At 35.2% G+C, this 12419-nt stretch overlaps 1 protein-coding gene and 2 long non-coding RNA genes across 6 annotated transcripts in view; 2 read left to right on the plus strand and 1 right to left on the minus strand.

Annotated features, from left to right (window-relative positions):
* The window catches only part of LOC126379788 (uncharacterized), a 78071-nt gene extending 67885 nt beyond the window's left edge, over positions 1–10186 (minus strand). Inside the window, exon 1 of the long non-coding RNA XR_007568381.1 lies at positions 10042–10186. This is a non-coding gene — a long non-coding RNA (uncharacterized LOC126379788). The remainder of the gene's footprint in view (positions 1–10041) is intronic.
* LOC126379787 (uncharacterized) lies at positions 6086–7567 on the plus strand. The gene is made up of 3 exons (XR_007568380.1): positions 6086–6399; positions 6737–6956; positions 7248–7567. It is a non-coding gene; the product is annotated as an uncharacterized LOC126379787 (long non-coding RNA).
* LOC126379783 (protein NDRG3-like) overlaps positions 8216–12419 on the plus strand; it is a 67321-nt gene continuing 63117 nt past the window's right edge. For 2 of the 4 annotated variants that reach the window (XM_050028659.1, XM_050028661.1), the window contains exons 1-4: positions 8293–8443; positions 8566–8766; positions 8996–9179; positions 9513–9587. In XM_050028659.1, coding sequence (XP_049884616.1) covers positions 9001–9179; positions 9513–9587 — 254 coding nt within the window. In that variant the 5' untranslated portion in view covers positions 8293–8443; positions 8566–8766; positions 8996–9000. The other 2 variants (XM_050028660.1, XM_050028663.1) reach the window with 2 other exon arrangements.

Raw genomic sequence — 12419 nt, forward strand, 5'->3', positions numbered from 1 at the left:
GTAGAAGAATAATTGCAAGCTTTTACTTTAAAATAAAAATGTAACAGACCATGTTTCATATTAGGGAGAAAGCAGAATACCTCAATGTTGAAGTGAGTTACAACAATATTTTACTTGTAACGTAACATATTCAGAAAATAAGAGGCAAAGAAGCAAGTTTATGAAACAAATTTATGAAATGGATCAAACGGCTCGGAGGGCCGGATAAAGCGCCGTTTAGCTTACAGCCCAAGTTGCGAGGCATGGCGAGGGAAGAACTTCAGATTCACTCAGTAATCTAAGTAGGTGTGAGTACCTAAATATGAAAGACTCGACCTCTATATAACAGAAGCTGTATTTTCAAAGGGCTCAATATGACGACAATGAAGAATATAGACAAATAGGTAGGTACGTGAAGAAAGGAGTTAAGTATATTATTATTGTAATACCTATTCTAGCCAACTTTTGTGACAAAATAGGTAACCTGGGTATTTCCTGAGTACCTATGTAACTTTTCATTTCTAATTACTTAAATGTGCTAATGGTTGAACCAGATAATCCATTTCGACTGACTGTTCCAACTTAAACTGATTAAGTTTGTAAGTTCACCACGAAAAAACCAAAACGCAGGACGCATCATTAATTCTAGGTCTACGCGACCAAAACCACCTTTTTTAACGTAACGTTATTATTGTAGTTTTGGCGCAAATGGCCGGACAAACGGGGACCGCTGTGGGGTCTCGCCCGGTACAAAATTTAACAGGCCTGAGGGTACCTCAGGGCGTCGCGCATCGTCTAAAGGGAAAATATTTGAAAGAATTAATCGACCCTAGTGAGTCGATAACGATGAGCGGTGAATGAGGGAGACCTAAACCACTGAAACGACATTTTGTTTTTAATGTCATTGTAATATTTTTTCTTATGTTAAGGCTTAGGGTTATTGTATTCGGCGTTGTTGCCTGATATAAACAAATAAAGATTACAAACCGCTTGAACTTGTGAATCGAGGCGCTGCCGACGGTGATCCGAGCGGGCCATTCGGCGAACTTCAATCACTTTACCCGAGAGCTAGAGGTGTAGCGCCTAAAGTACCGCCAGCTCCTTTCTATGACCAACCCTGCCATTTTCTGGCTGCCTACAGACTTAAACAATATCTTAATACTAGAAAGAATCAAAGAAATTACTCACGGATTTTTTTCACAGCAACACTGATATTAAAAACTATCAATATGAAATTACATAAAAGCAAAAATAAAAGATGAGGTTCGGTTTGGATGTTGATTCCCATATACTAATACTAATAACTGTAAGTATTACAGCTAATGCTCAGTGGTGGACTAATTTACATCACAGCTTAATTAATTTACGTGATGCCTATAAACTACAATGGAAGTAACCTACCTAAATAAAATACCTACCCACAAACAATACAATTTGAATTTGATCAATAACCATTGCTACAATTTTATATGCATAAGTACCAACTATGTAAGTATCTAATGTTAGAATACTAATTGACTGTAAAGCCCTGAATCAACAATGCACCACGCCTCAGAAGTTTTGAATGAAATCAAATCAGAGCCAGTCTTCGTCTAAACATCACCACCGTTCGATGTATTGACAAAGTCCGATCAGAGTAAATAGATTAAAAATGCATAATTTCGGTTTTGTGGTGGACGAACAGCTGGCGGTGATAGGTGAAGAGAAAGTGTGCTGTGACGGGCAATGCGTGGCTGTGTACAGAAGTGGATGTCCACACCCTAAAGCCAAGTCCGGCGCGTGCGCAGCGAGACAATGCCACAAGGCCATAGTCGTGCCTGTTTACGGATTGTAAGAATTTTCAATCTTTTATAAGTACTTACACACGTTCATAATTCTTATTGGGGTAGGCAGAACCGAAAGGGTAAATATAGTTTTTATTAAATATTTATTCAAAATATTTCCTATCTTATCAGTAACTCCCTTCAGATATGGAAGAAACGCTGGCTGACGTTCAACACTGGGTACGGTCGTCTTGACCTTTGGTTTTGGCTGCAAGGCTCCAACATCTATCCTATAACCATTATTGCGAAGAACCTTCTGTACATGGCTGATTTCAGCGTCTATGTGCTCATTGTCGCATATTATTATGTCATATGCTCGGTTGGTTAAAGATGTTACTACCGCATTCAAATGGCGAGGGTGATGATGAGGGTGATGCTTTAATTATGATAATAACCGCGTAAACTTAAAACAATGCACAAGTCAACAAGAAATACTTGCAGCCCTTTTTTTGGTACTTTTCCGTGAGTACCTACATGAACCCACCCTACCTAACTACCCACTTAAGTAGGTGAGTGGGTTCTTTAGTGGGCTTACATTTTTTTAACTAGACTCCTGGTGAGTCAGAAAATCATATCTCTAAATTGGAACCGTCTTTTAATTTTGTTCCGATAAATAAATACTTATTTATTTATATAACTTTACGAGTATTTCGGCTACAACTATTTTATTATTTTTTAACCAGTCCAACGGAATAGTACCTGCTTTGACTACCTACCGGGTATTGGTGACATTGTAACGAAAACTTTAAGGGATGATTCAGAGTCGACATCAAGTGGAATTTTCCGACACAAAATTCTTTTTTTTTTTGTGTTTTTTTAAACTGTTTTCAATTCTATATTTTTGCGATTCAAATACACTAACAACTCAAAATCATGGTCTGAATCATCGCTGCAAGTTTCGTTACCACGTCACTAACACCATCAGTTTATGTTGGCGTATACAATCCCGTAATAGGTATTAAGTATATCTAGGTACCTACTGCAAGATTCTCTCACCTTTTCTCTATTGTAGGCTAGGACACTAAAAAAATACGTAGGTAGGTAACTCTGATTATCTTTTTTTTACCATAATGAATCAAAACTGCAGCTGTGTATTGAATGTGTCAGGCATTTAAAATGCATTCATTACGCTACTGTTACCTAACTAGAAAATATTCCATTAACAGTATTTACTGAGTGAACAAAATTAATCCACTGATGGCACGTGTGTATATATTGCCTACACTAGACACCATAGAAGTTAAGGACTTAATTAATATGTGTACGTAGTATTATTCCTCATTCTATACTTAAGTGGAACAAACAAAATACCTACCGAAGTATCTACAGCTAGTTCCGCTTTCCCGGCTCTGTGTGTGTAAAAAGGAGTGGAAAAGTTTGTATGAAACTTCTATAGTTTTAATAGAACGGTCACATTAAGTACCTACTAAAAAAACTTATTATTTAAAGAAATTAAATTGTATTTGTATTTTTAAACAAACCTTACAAAGGTGAGAAAAGGGGGTGTAATTTTGTGTTGATATAATTTAATTGGATACTTACTTAAATTTAAAAACTGAAACCCGACTACTCTAACAACGCGCTCTAAGCCACTCTAAGCAAACTCTTATGACAGATTGGCACATAACCACGGCTATCTACCTATAAGAAGAATTTTAAAGAAATATTTTCTTGTTTCATGCTTAAGTATTTTTAGAACGCGATTTTACTGCAGTTGGGTTTTATTATTTAAACTTATATTTTTATGTACTTAAGTATATTTTTTGGTTTCATCACTTCCATTATGTGTTATTATGCAAGATTTGGAGATACTTAAATAAATAATTTTTTTGGGGAACGTAGCCTGGAAAGTCCCTCTTTACTTAAACGTAATTATCGAGTAATTACAAGCAAACCCACGGGTAAAAGCTAGTAATATGTACATGTTTCAACTATTTGATACCCAACCTGTGTACCCAAAACACAACCCTTAGACAAAAGTTTTTTTGTCGTTCTTAATTTATGTCCTCAAAAGGGCGCCACATTGAATTAAGTGTGACGTCACAACATAATAATATGCCCCATGGTATAAGAAAACCAAAAGTTTCAAATCAAAGGAGTTCTTATACCATAGCCTATAAACCTATTCAAACCTTTGCTATTACCAAAAATAAAAGAATGTGCACAATTTTTGGTCACTTGACGTCATGTTTCGTATTATTAGTTTATAGTAGGTTTATAGAATATCAATAAAAAGTACTTATAGAAGTATTTTATCTATCTATCTATAGAACTAAACACGTCAAGTATATAATTATCAATAACACATTTTTTTTTTTACTGTTGTAAGTAAGTAGTCGTTACATGACCCATGTCAGGGGCCTTTGGCAGCTCAATAGTAACCCTGACACCAGGGTTGATGAGGCTGGTATTCCACCTCACAATCCACACGGTAAGACGAAGACTTATTGAGTGAAAAAAAGTTTAACCAAACGCCAACGTGCAAAATATACAAAATAATGCATTATTTATAAGAACCTATTTAATACGTTGTCGGCTTCATAACTTTTGAGTCAGAGCCCTCACATTAACTTCATCAATAACACAGTTTATAGGTAAATACTCCGTTATATCCCTACCTCGGTAAAATTAAGAACTGTACTTACTTAGTTATAATAATTAAGAAAAACATAGTCGTCAACAGCAGCCGTTTTAAACCGAAATAAATGGTTGATTATAACGGCCTCCGTGGTCCAGTGATTGTGCTCACGGTCCGGAGGTCCCGGGTTCGTCTCCCGGTGGGGACAAATCACAAAAATCACTTTGTGATCCCTAATTTGGTTAGGACATTACAGGCTAATCACCTGATTGTCCAAAAAGTAAAAAGATCCGTGCTTAGGCAAGTTAAGCCGTTGGTCCCGGTTATTACTTACTGATGTAAGTAGGTACGTAGTCTTTACATAAGTCATGTCAGGGGCCTATGGCGGCTCAGTAATAACCCTGACACCAGGGTTGATGGGGTTGGTAATTCACCTCACAATCCACACGATAGAAGAAGAATGGTCGATTTCTTTTTAAACGGATTGGTTTAAATGGTTTTAAACTGGCCTGACATCTATAATCAAGACGCTTCTTTTGTCACTTCATTTGTTAAATTCTGATGGGAGGTTTAGAAGTAGGTGGGAACGTACGTGCATACACACACACATACATACATAGCGGTCAAACACATAACCCTCCCTTTTGCTTCGCCGCAGTCGAAATCAAAATCGCGAGTTGCTAAAATACTGAACGCGCCATCTATGCAGTGACATACGAACAGCTGAATCATACCATACTACTTCTAACAGTGTTGTACTTTTATGTACCACATCATCTTTACTTGAATAGCGGCATGGCTACATAGATGGCAGCAGTTGCAATAATAAGAAACATTTCTGATGTTTATGGGGATTTTGCGTTACTTTGGACACCAATTTGAGACTAATGCCTCAAGAACTTAGAAAACATTTAGTTACCATAATTACTTTTACTATCCACTTATCATTTTTATTGAAAGACAAGGCTGTATTATATTTTTTCTACTCCTCTACTTTAATCTGGCATTTAAATAACCAAAAAGTCTAATATAAGTACATACATAATTAAACTCTTTGAAAAAGTGTACGCTCTATGGCCTATAAAAGCATTGTTTACAAAGTGTAACTGTACTATAATGTCGCCAAAAAAGCATTGTTGTTGTTTTTTTTTTTTTTTGACCTGGAAACTGGCACCTTTACTTTGTTTGGTGCCATAGATATACTATAAAAAAAAAGTATACATTTGCCGCCATTTTCCCGCGCGTTTGAAAATAATTTTTATAAATAAAATTTTTCTTTGTATAATTTTTGTTTCATTTAAAATTACGTCGTCGTAGAAAAAGTATTGTATGCAACGTTGTATAACTAGGTCAAAAAATGCTCGTGGCGTCTCTTATTGCGATGTTCGCCAAGGCTCACATCGCAACTCACGCCACTCGCATTTTTTGACCCTTCTTATACAACTGTTGCATAAAATACTATAAAAGTATTTACCTCGGATTGTAATGAATAAAACAAAAGTTTTTTGTTTTAACGTTTTTAGCTTGTTTTTAGCCGGTTCAAGCCGGTCTTTGATTTTTAGTAAAGATAATGTACTCAAGAGTATATATAGTAATGAAAACTAGGCAGCATGGTCTTGCGATCTTAGCCTGTCTATTAAACGGACCAAAAGGGAAAAAATATTAAACTGTCAAACCAAAGACCTTGTATAGAATAGACGGATAATATTTTAGAGTGACGATCAAACTATCACAGCTCTCTTTCTTCCCTATGGCAACAATCTCTGTGGAAAAAAGAAACAAACATAGACAAACACCGCTGTCTAGAACGTCAGTGTTTACCGTTTTGAGATGTTGTGGTAGTCAGCTGGATACCAAACCTGCCGTTAGTTTTTTGGTGTTTTGGGACATTATTTTAACTTTTTATATAAACAATCTGTGAAATAGTTATTCATTATGAACCATGGCTTGCGTAGCTATTGGTTGTGAGAGTAGAATGGGTGTTATAATGGAGAACGATCAAACAATGTCTCACCATGGGTAAGTTATCGACCACATAATACATGTTTGTGTGCAAGAAATACATTACCTGGTCTGGTTTTTGTAAAGTTTATTGAGCCCTAAACACGATGCAGACGCATATTTTCAGCAAAGCCGTCACATTTGTACAAATAATTGATTTCACATTTTACGTTAATCAGCTTTGACAGATCATGTACCCAAAGTATTATAAGTAGTGTTGTCCTTTGATATCGATAACATAATATTATGTTTGAATGTAACATCTACATGTTGCGTTATTCTATTCACGTTTAATTTATTTTTCGACCTGTTTCCGATTTGGATGAAGATTACATAAAGATATTGTATTTTCCAGATTTCCTAAATATCCTAATTTACGAAACAAGAAATTAAGAAACAATTAGATTCAGACCATGAAACGAGATAATTCTCTCTTCTGAAGGACGCCTTCTCCTTATTTAAGTCTGTGCTAATTACATTTCGATGTATCTTGCTTTCTATCGAGCAGGATACCAAACAAAAATATTACATAGAGATGCAGTACCAACAATATTCACTCACATATCTCACATAAGGTGAGTTTAAGTTTAGTTATAAGTTTATAGATAAATTTGCAGCTATTTCGTTTTTGTATTCTACATTAGCATGGAAAAAATATTTCAATACAATACAAATATTCTCTATTGCACAAAATAATTAGTATGAATAACTATTTTGGTAATTACCTGTGATTATTCCTTCTATAAATAATTAGTATGAATAACTATTTTTGTAATTACCTGTGATTATTCCTTCTATGTGCAATGTGTAAACATGCAATGCTTGTGTATTTGTGTGCTCCACGTTAATATGTGCCATTCTTGCAGGTAAAGTTATAACGACCAGAGCCGACACTATACACTTCTAAAGAAAGTGAACAAGAGGAAATATTTTTTTTTTATCACCAAAAGTCGGAATTGTTCAGTGCTTCGTAGTCATTGTATTCTAACTATATTGAATAAAAATCGTATAAAGAAGTATTTGCTTTTATTCTTTAATCGCATTGAGATAATCCCCGAAATATACTAGAAGGTCGTCTACTTCTTGTATCGAGAGCCGATTCGATTTCCGGTCAAGTCAATGAAAAACGTGTAAGTATTTAATTTTTATAAAAGGGTAGGTATGTGATTTATAGCAACCAAAGGGTGGCCGCAATGTCGTATTAAAATGATACTATAGTATATGTGGACTAGATGGACCGTCCTCGACCTCCTCGGCCATAACACCTTGCGAAATGACATAGATTCAAAAATGATAAATTGACCTTTAACAAGTTTGACCATGATAATTACGTTGAATAAGTGGTTCTGAATCTGTCACCGCAACGTACGGTTCTTCTTAGGTATATTTCTATCAGGGTACAAATAGGTATCGTTTTAACTAATTTACTTGTGGTTCTACCCACCCAGGTATGGATACTAGGTCGTTATTTCTGTATTTAATTAATCATTCAATTTGTAATGTATATTTTTTAGATCTTGGACTAACATGAAATATTTAGCCAATAATAATGTCGATAAAGACATGGAACGGCACTAGTGGTTCTGATACAAAAACATATACTATAGGTACGTTTCTATAACAAACCCGCTACACGAGTACAAAAGACGTTACGACGATAGTATATTTATCTCTTTTTAACTTATGACGGCTCACATGAGTGCGAAAGACAAAACCTATGTTTTTCTTTCGTCTTAAATATGCTCCGTCTATTCTATACAAGGTCTTTGCTGTCAAACATGCTGTCAAAATTGTTCTGAAGACTAGGCAGCACGGTCTCATGATCTTAGTCTGACCCACAAACGGGCAAAAGAAAAAAAAAAGCTGTCAAAATTTTCACTTTTTTTCAAAGTTTCAACGGTTAGTAATTTTACTAGTTCGTACTTATTAGGTTTTGTTTATTAAATAGGAAGTCCATGAAACGCAAGTTCCATCCATAGTTTATTATAGATGTCAATGTTTTCAGAACAATAGGACGGCGGTGTTGATATCTGCTGTAGTTCCTTCGTTTATAAACACTTAGGTACGTGTGTCTCATAACGTGATTCTGGTACATTACATACAATTTGTATCAAATATAGTATTAAAAAAACAATTGTTTGTACACTGCCGCTCAAATTCATTTCTACGATTGACGTATTGCAGTACGCAAGCGCTTTAGGTTCGCTACGAAGTGAGGCGCGTTTGTGGGAGTGTGCTCACTCCGCAACCCAAGAGCCAGGCAGAGTCTAGTCGCTAGCACTTGTTGGGGTAGGCGCTACGTGACTTGCCAAAGGCACGACAGTTCTAGTGGTTACACTTGGAAAACAAGTGATCTTCAAGGAATACTACATAATCTGAACTTTGGTAAGTACATTTTAGAATCAAAACTACTATGCAACCCGCTCAGCTGATCGCGCGCACTAACTCTAGTTTTAGTTTCGCGTCGAAGTTTCCGACTGTCGTAACTTTTCACGCGGTTATGTGTTTCGAGCTTTAAATTTTTTTCTAACAAATTTTGGGGCTGCATATTATTTTATTTTGCTTTGTGTATGTATGTTATGCTTATTTCATTTTATCTTTTCTGGATGTTAAGTTGGCATGAATCGAGATTTGTCCTGTGGCTCTTACTCCTCCCTGGACCTGGACAGGTCAGTGTATCGCGGCACGACACTGCCAAAAAAGAATAATGGGAGAATGAAGAGAATGCTTCGTTTCGGAGGAAAAGCCCGGAGGAAACTTTACCCATTCTTTAATAAGATAATGAATGATCCTATGGAGTGAGTACTGTGTTGCATGTCTGCCTTAATGCTGGCTTCTCTTGCATAATCATAATACTTTTTAATAACATGTTTTCTAATAATCATCCTAGTTAAAGAATGCCTGTAAAATTAGGTTTCGAAATCTAATCATAAATATAATCATCTAGTTAATTTGTTTGTGTGGTTGGTGGTTGATTTGTTTTGTAATATTGGTGAAAGTTAATTAGTAACATTGTCATTAAGTTGATTCTATTCTAAAATTATTTCTTCTTTTTCCTTGATTGTGTATAGAGTAATATAGTTACACTTCACTGCCCACATGAGTAAGCTATGTACACTGCACTATTTCAGAAAGAAAACACTTACAAAAGAGCAGACACCTGGGATCATGCCTTCAATGAATGCAGAGGAGACTGCACTCCTGGGGTAAGTGTGCCTCAAACTTACACTAACTTCTGTGTATCTAATTATATTCTTTCAAAAATTTGATTTACAAATGTACCTGAGAAATTCTTCCTTCATAATACAACACTTTTTTAGATGCCTTTATATGAAATGAATTTTAATCACATAATAATCTCTATGGTCTATTTTAACAAGCAGAGAAAACTTAAACATCTTTTGCAAGGTTTAACAATATTATGTTTTATAATTGTTTGATATTGTTTAAAGTCCGTTCATTTCTTTAGCTAAGTAGTGAATTGTTTGCTGAGCGAAAACATTAAGAACCAATTATATTTTCAGTATTGTGGTACTTGGTTTTGAAGTCTTAAATTGATCATTTGTATCCCCTTTTTAGGGTTCCGTAGCCTAATGGCAAAAAACGGAACCCTTATAGATTCGTCATGTCTGTTCGTCCGTCCGTCCGTCCGTATGTCACAGCCACTTTTCTCCGAAACTATAATAGCTATACTGTTGAAACTTGATAAATATGTGTATTCTGTGAACCGCATTAAGATTTTTACGCAATGATAGAAAAAAAACAATAAATTTTGGGGGTCCCCATACATAGAACTGAAACTCAAAAAAATTTTTTTAGTCAAACCCATAGTGTGGGGTATCTATAGATAGGTTTTCCAAAATGGTATTGAGATTTCTAATATCATTTTTTTCTAAACTGAATAGTTTGCGCGAGAGACACTTCCAAAGTGGTAAAATGTGTCCCCCCCCCCCCCTGTAACTTCTAAAATAAGAGGAGGATAAAACTAAAAAAAATATATGATGTAGATTAGCATGAAAACTACCAACGAAAATTGGTTTGAACCAGATCTAGTAAGTAGTTTTTTTTTATACATCATAAATCGTCAACCATAATTTACTTTTCATTCAATCAACTCAAGTATAGGAAAGATAAAACTAATTGGTGAGTAAGTTCATCTATGTATGTATAAAACTATTTATTTTCCCTTTTCAGTTGTTATTCATATCTGTCGGGGTTAGAAGTCTGTTTAATTTTTTAAAATTACTTTTTATTACTCAAAAATTACTTTAAAAATAAACAAATAAAAAATCGTTTCATCCGTTTGCGACCTACGATGCCATAGTTAGACTGACACACAGACACACTCGTCAAACTTATAACACCCCTCTTTTTGCGTCAGGAGTTAAAAATACACATAGTTAAAACATCAAAAGTTACTACGAACTAAAAAAAACTTTTATATTATGTTACTTGCTGTTACGGAACCCTTCATGGGCGAGTCCGACTCGCACTTAGTCGCTTTTTTGTACCTCTAAACTACCATTCATTTTTCTTCTCTCTTACATTTCAAATTAATTGCGTCTCATCCCGATTTTCTTTTCATTACTTTAAAACAAAACACAAACACAACACACTTAACATATGACATGTCAATCCCACAGGTTTTTATCACTGTCACTGTCGTTTTTCGCCATCGTTAGCAACCTGGCTAAGGCCACTGTATTTTTACCAATTCCTTTTATTTTTCAGTTTATGTACACAGTGGTGCTAATTCCTGTAAATACCATCTAATTTTATTTTAAGTTATATCTGTCATTTTCTTATCCGCCGAAAAGGAAAGGGACGGGTAATCGACAAGCATAAAATTTATGGAACACACGTCAATTTTAAGCACAAATCTAATACAACCGTCTAAAAATGTTACATTAGCCAATAACCCGACAGAATTAAGTTGACAGCACACACAACGGTTTGCATACCAGCGAGATACCTTTTTGATTCGCCCGGGCTATTCATTCATTTACTCATTCTTCCTAAAATTAAGAGCTGTCAATCATCCGTCCCTTTCCTTTTCGACGGAAAAGAAAATGACGGCTATAACTTAAAATAAAATTAGGAGGTGTCTGCAGGAATCGGGGCCAGTGTTTCTGATTCCTGTAGACACCATCTAATTTTATTTTAAGTTATACCTGTCATTTTCTTAGCCACCGAAAAGGAAAGGTACGGGTAATTGACAGGCATAAAATTTATGGAGTTCACATCAATTTTAGGCAGGAATTTTAAAATCTCTCCCAAATTTATATATCCATTTTTATATTGGCCAGTTACTTGACAGAATTAAGTTGACAGCACACGTCAAATGGTTTGCATACCAGCAAAATGCGTATTTTATTCTCCCGGGTTATTCTTTCATTTTTCAATTAACAGTTGTCAATTATCCATCCCTTTCCTTTTTGACGAATAAGAAAATAATGGATAATTTAAAATAAAATTAGGAGGTGTCTGCAGGAATCGGGGCCAGTAATATTATAAAATATACCAAACTTAATTCCAAACTACTCCATTATCAGATAGATACCTACTTATGAGTTGACTGTGGTGTTAAGTTACCATTAGCTATATGATGAAAGTACAAAATAGAATAGGCAGGCAGTTATAAAATAAATATTCACTTAGTTACTCGCGAAACAAAGTAGGAGGTAGTATGGTGGCCATAGTTGCCTGCGGAAGTAATCAGTTTCTTTTGCGCTAGCTGTTTCAAGTATTAAAATATTAGTTTTACCCTATCTTCAATATGTAGAGGTCTTAGTCGCGAACCTTTTTCTTAAAATAACTGAATATGATTTGTTGTAATATCCTGTGTCATGACATATCCTGCTATATAAGTGGTTTAACCGTGACACCTAATATCACGTTACTGGACACTGTATTCTGAACTTTAACGTCTCACGGTAGAATTTTATTTGTTTTATCGTCGATGCTCCATCGATGTAGCATAATCGGCGTTGTAGTATTTTTTGTGATGCTTGCTGATGCACTTGTTAAAAGAAATTATG

The sequence above is a fragment of the Pectinophora gossypiella genome, chromosome Z (genome assembly GCF_024362695.1).
Source record: "Pectinophora gossypiella chromosome Z, ilPecGoss1.1, whole genome shotgun sequence".
In the NCBI taxonomy this organism is placed as follows: domain Eukaryota; kingdom Metazoa; phylum Arthropoda; class Insecta; order Lepidoptera; family Gelechiidae; genus Pectinophora; species Pectinophora gossypiella.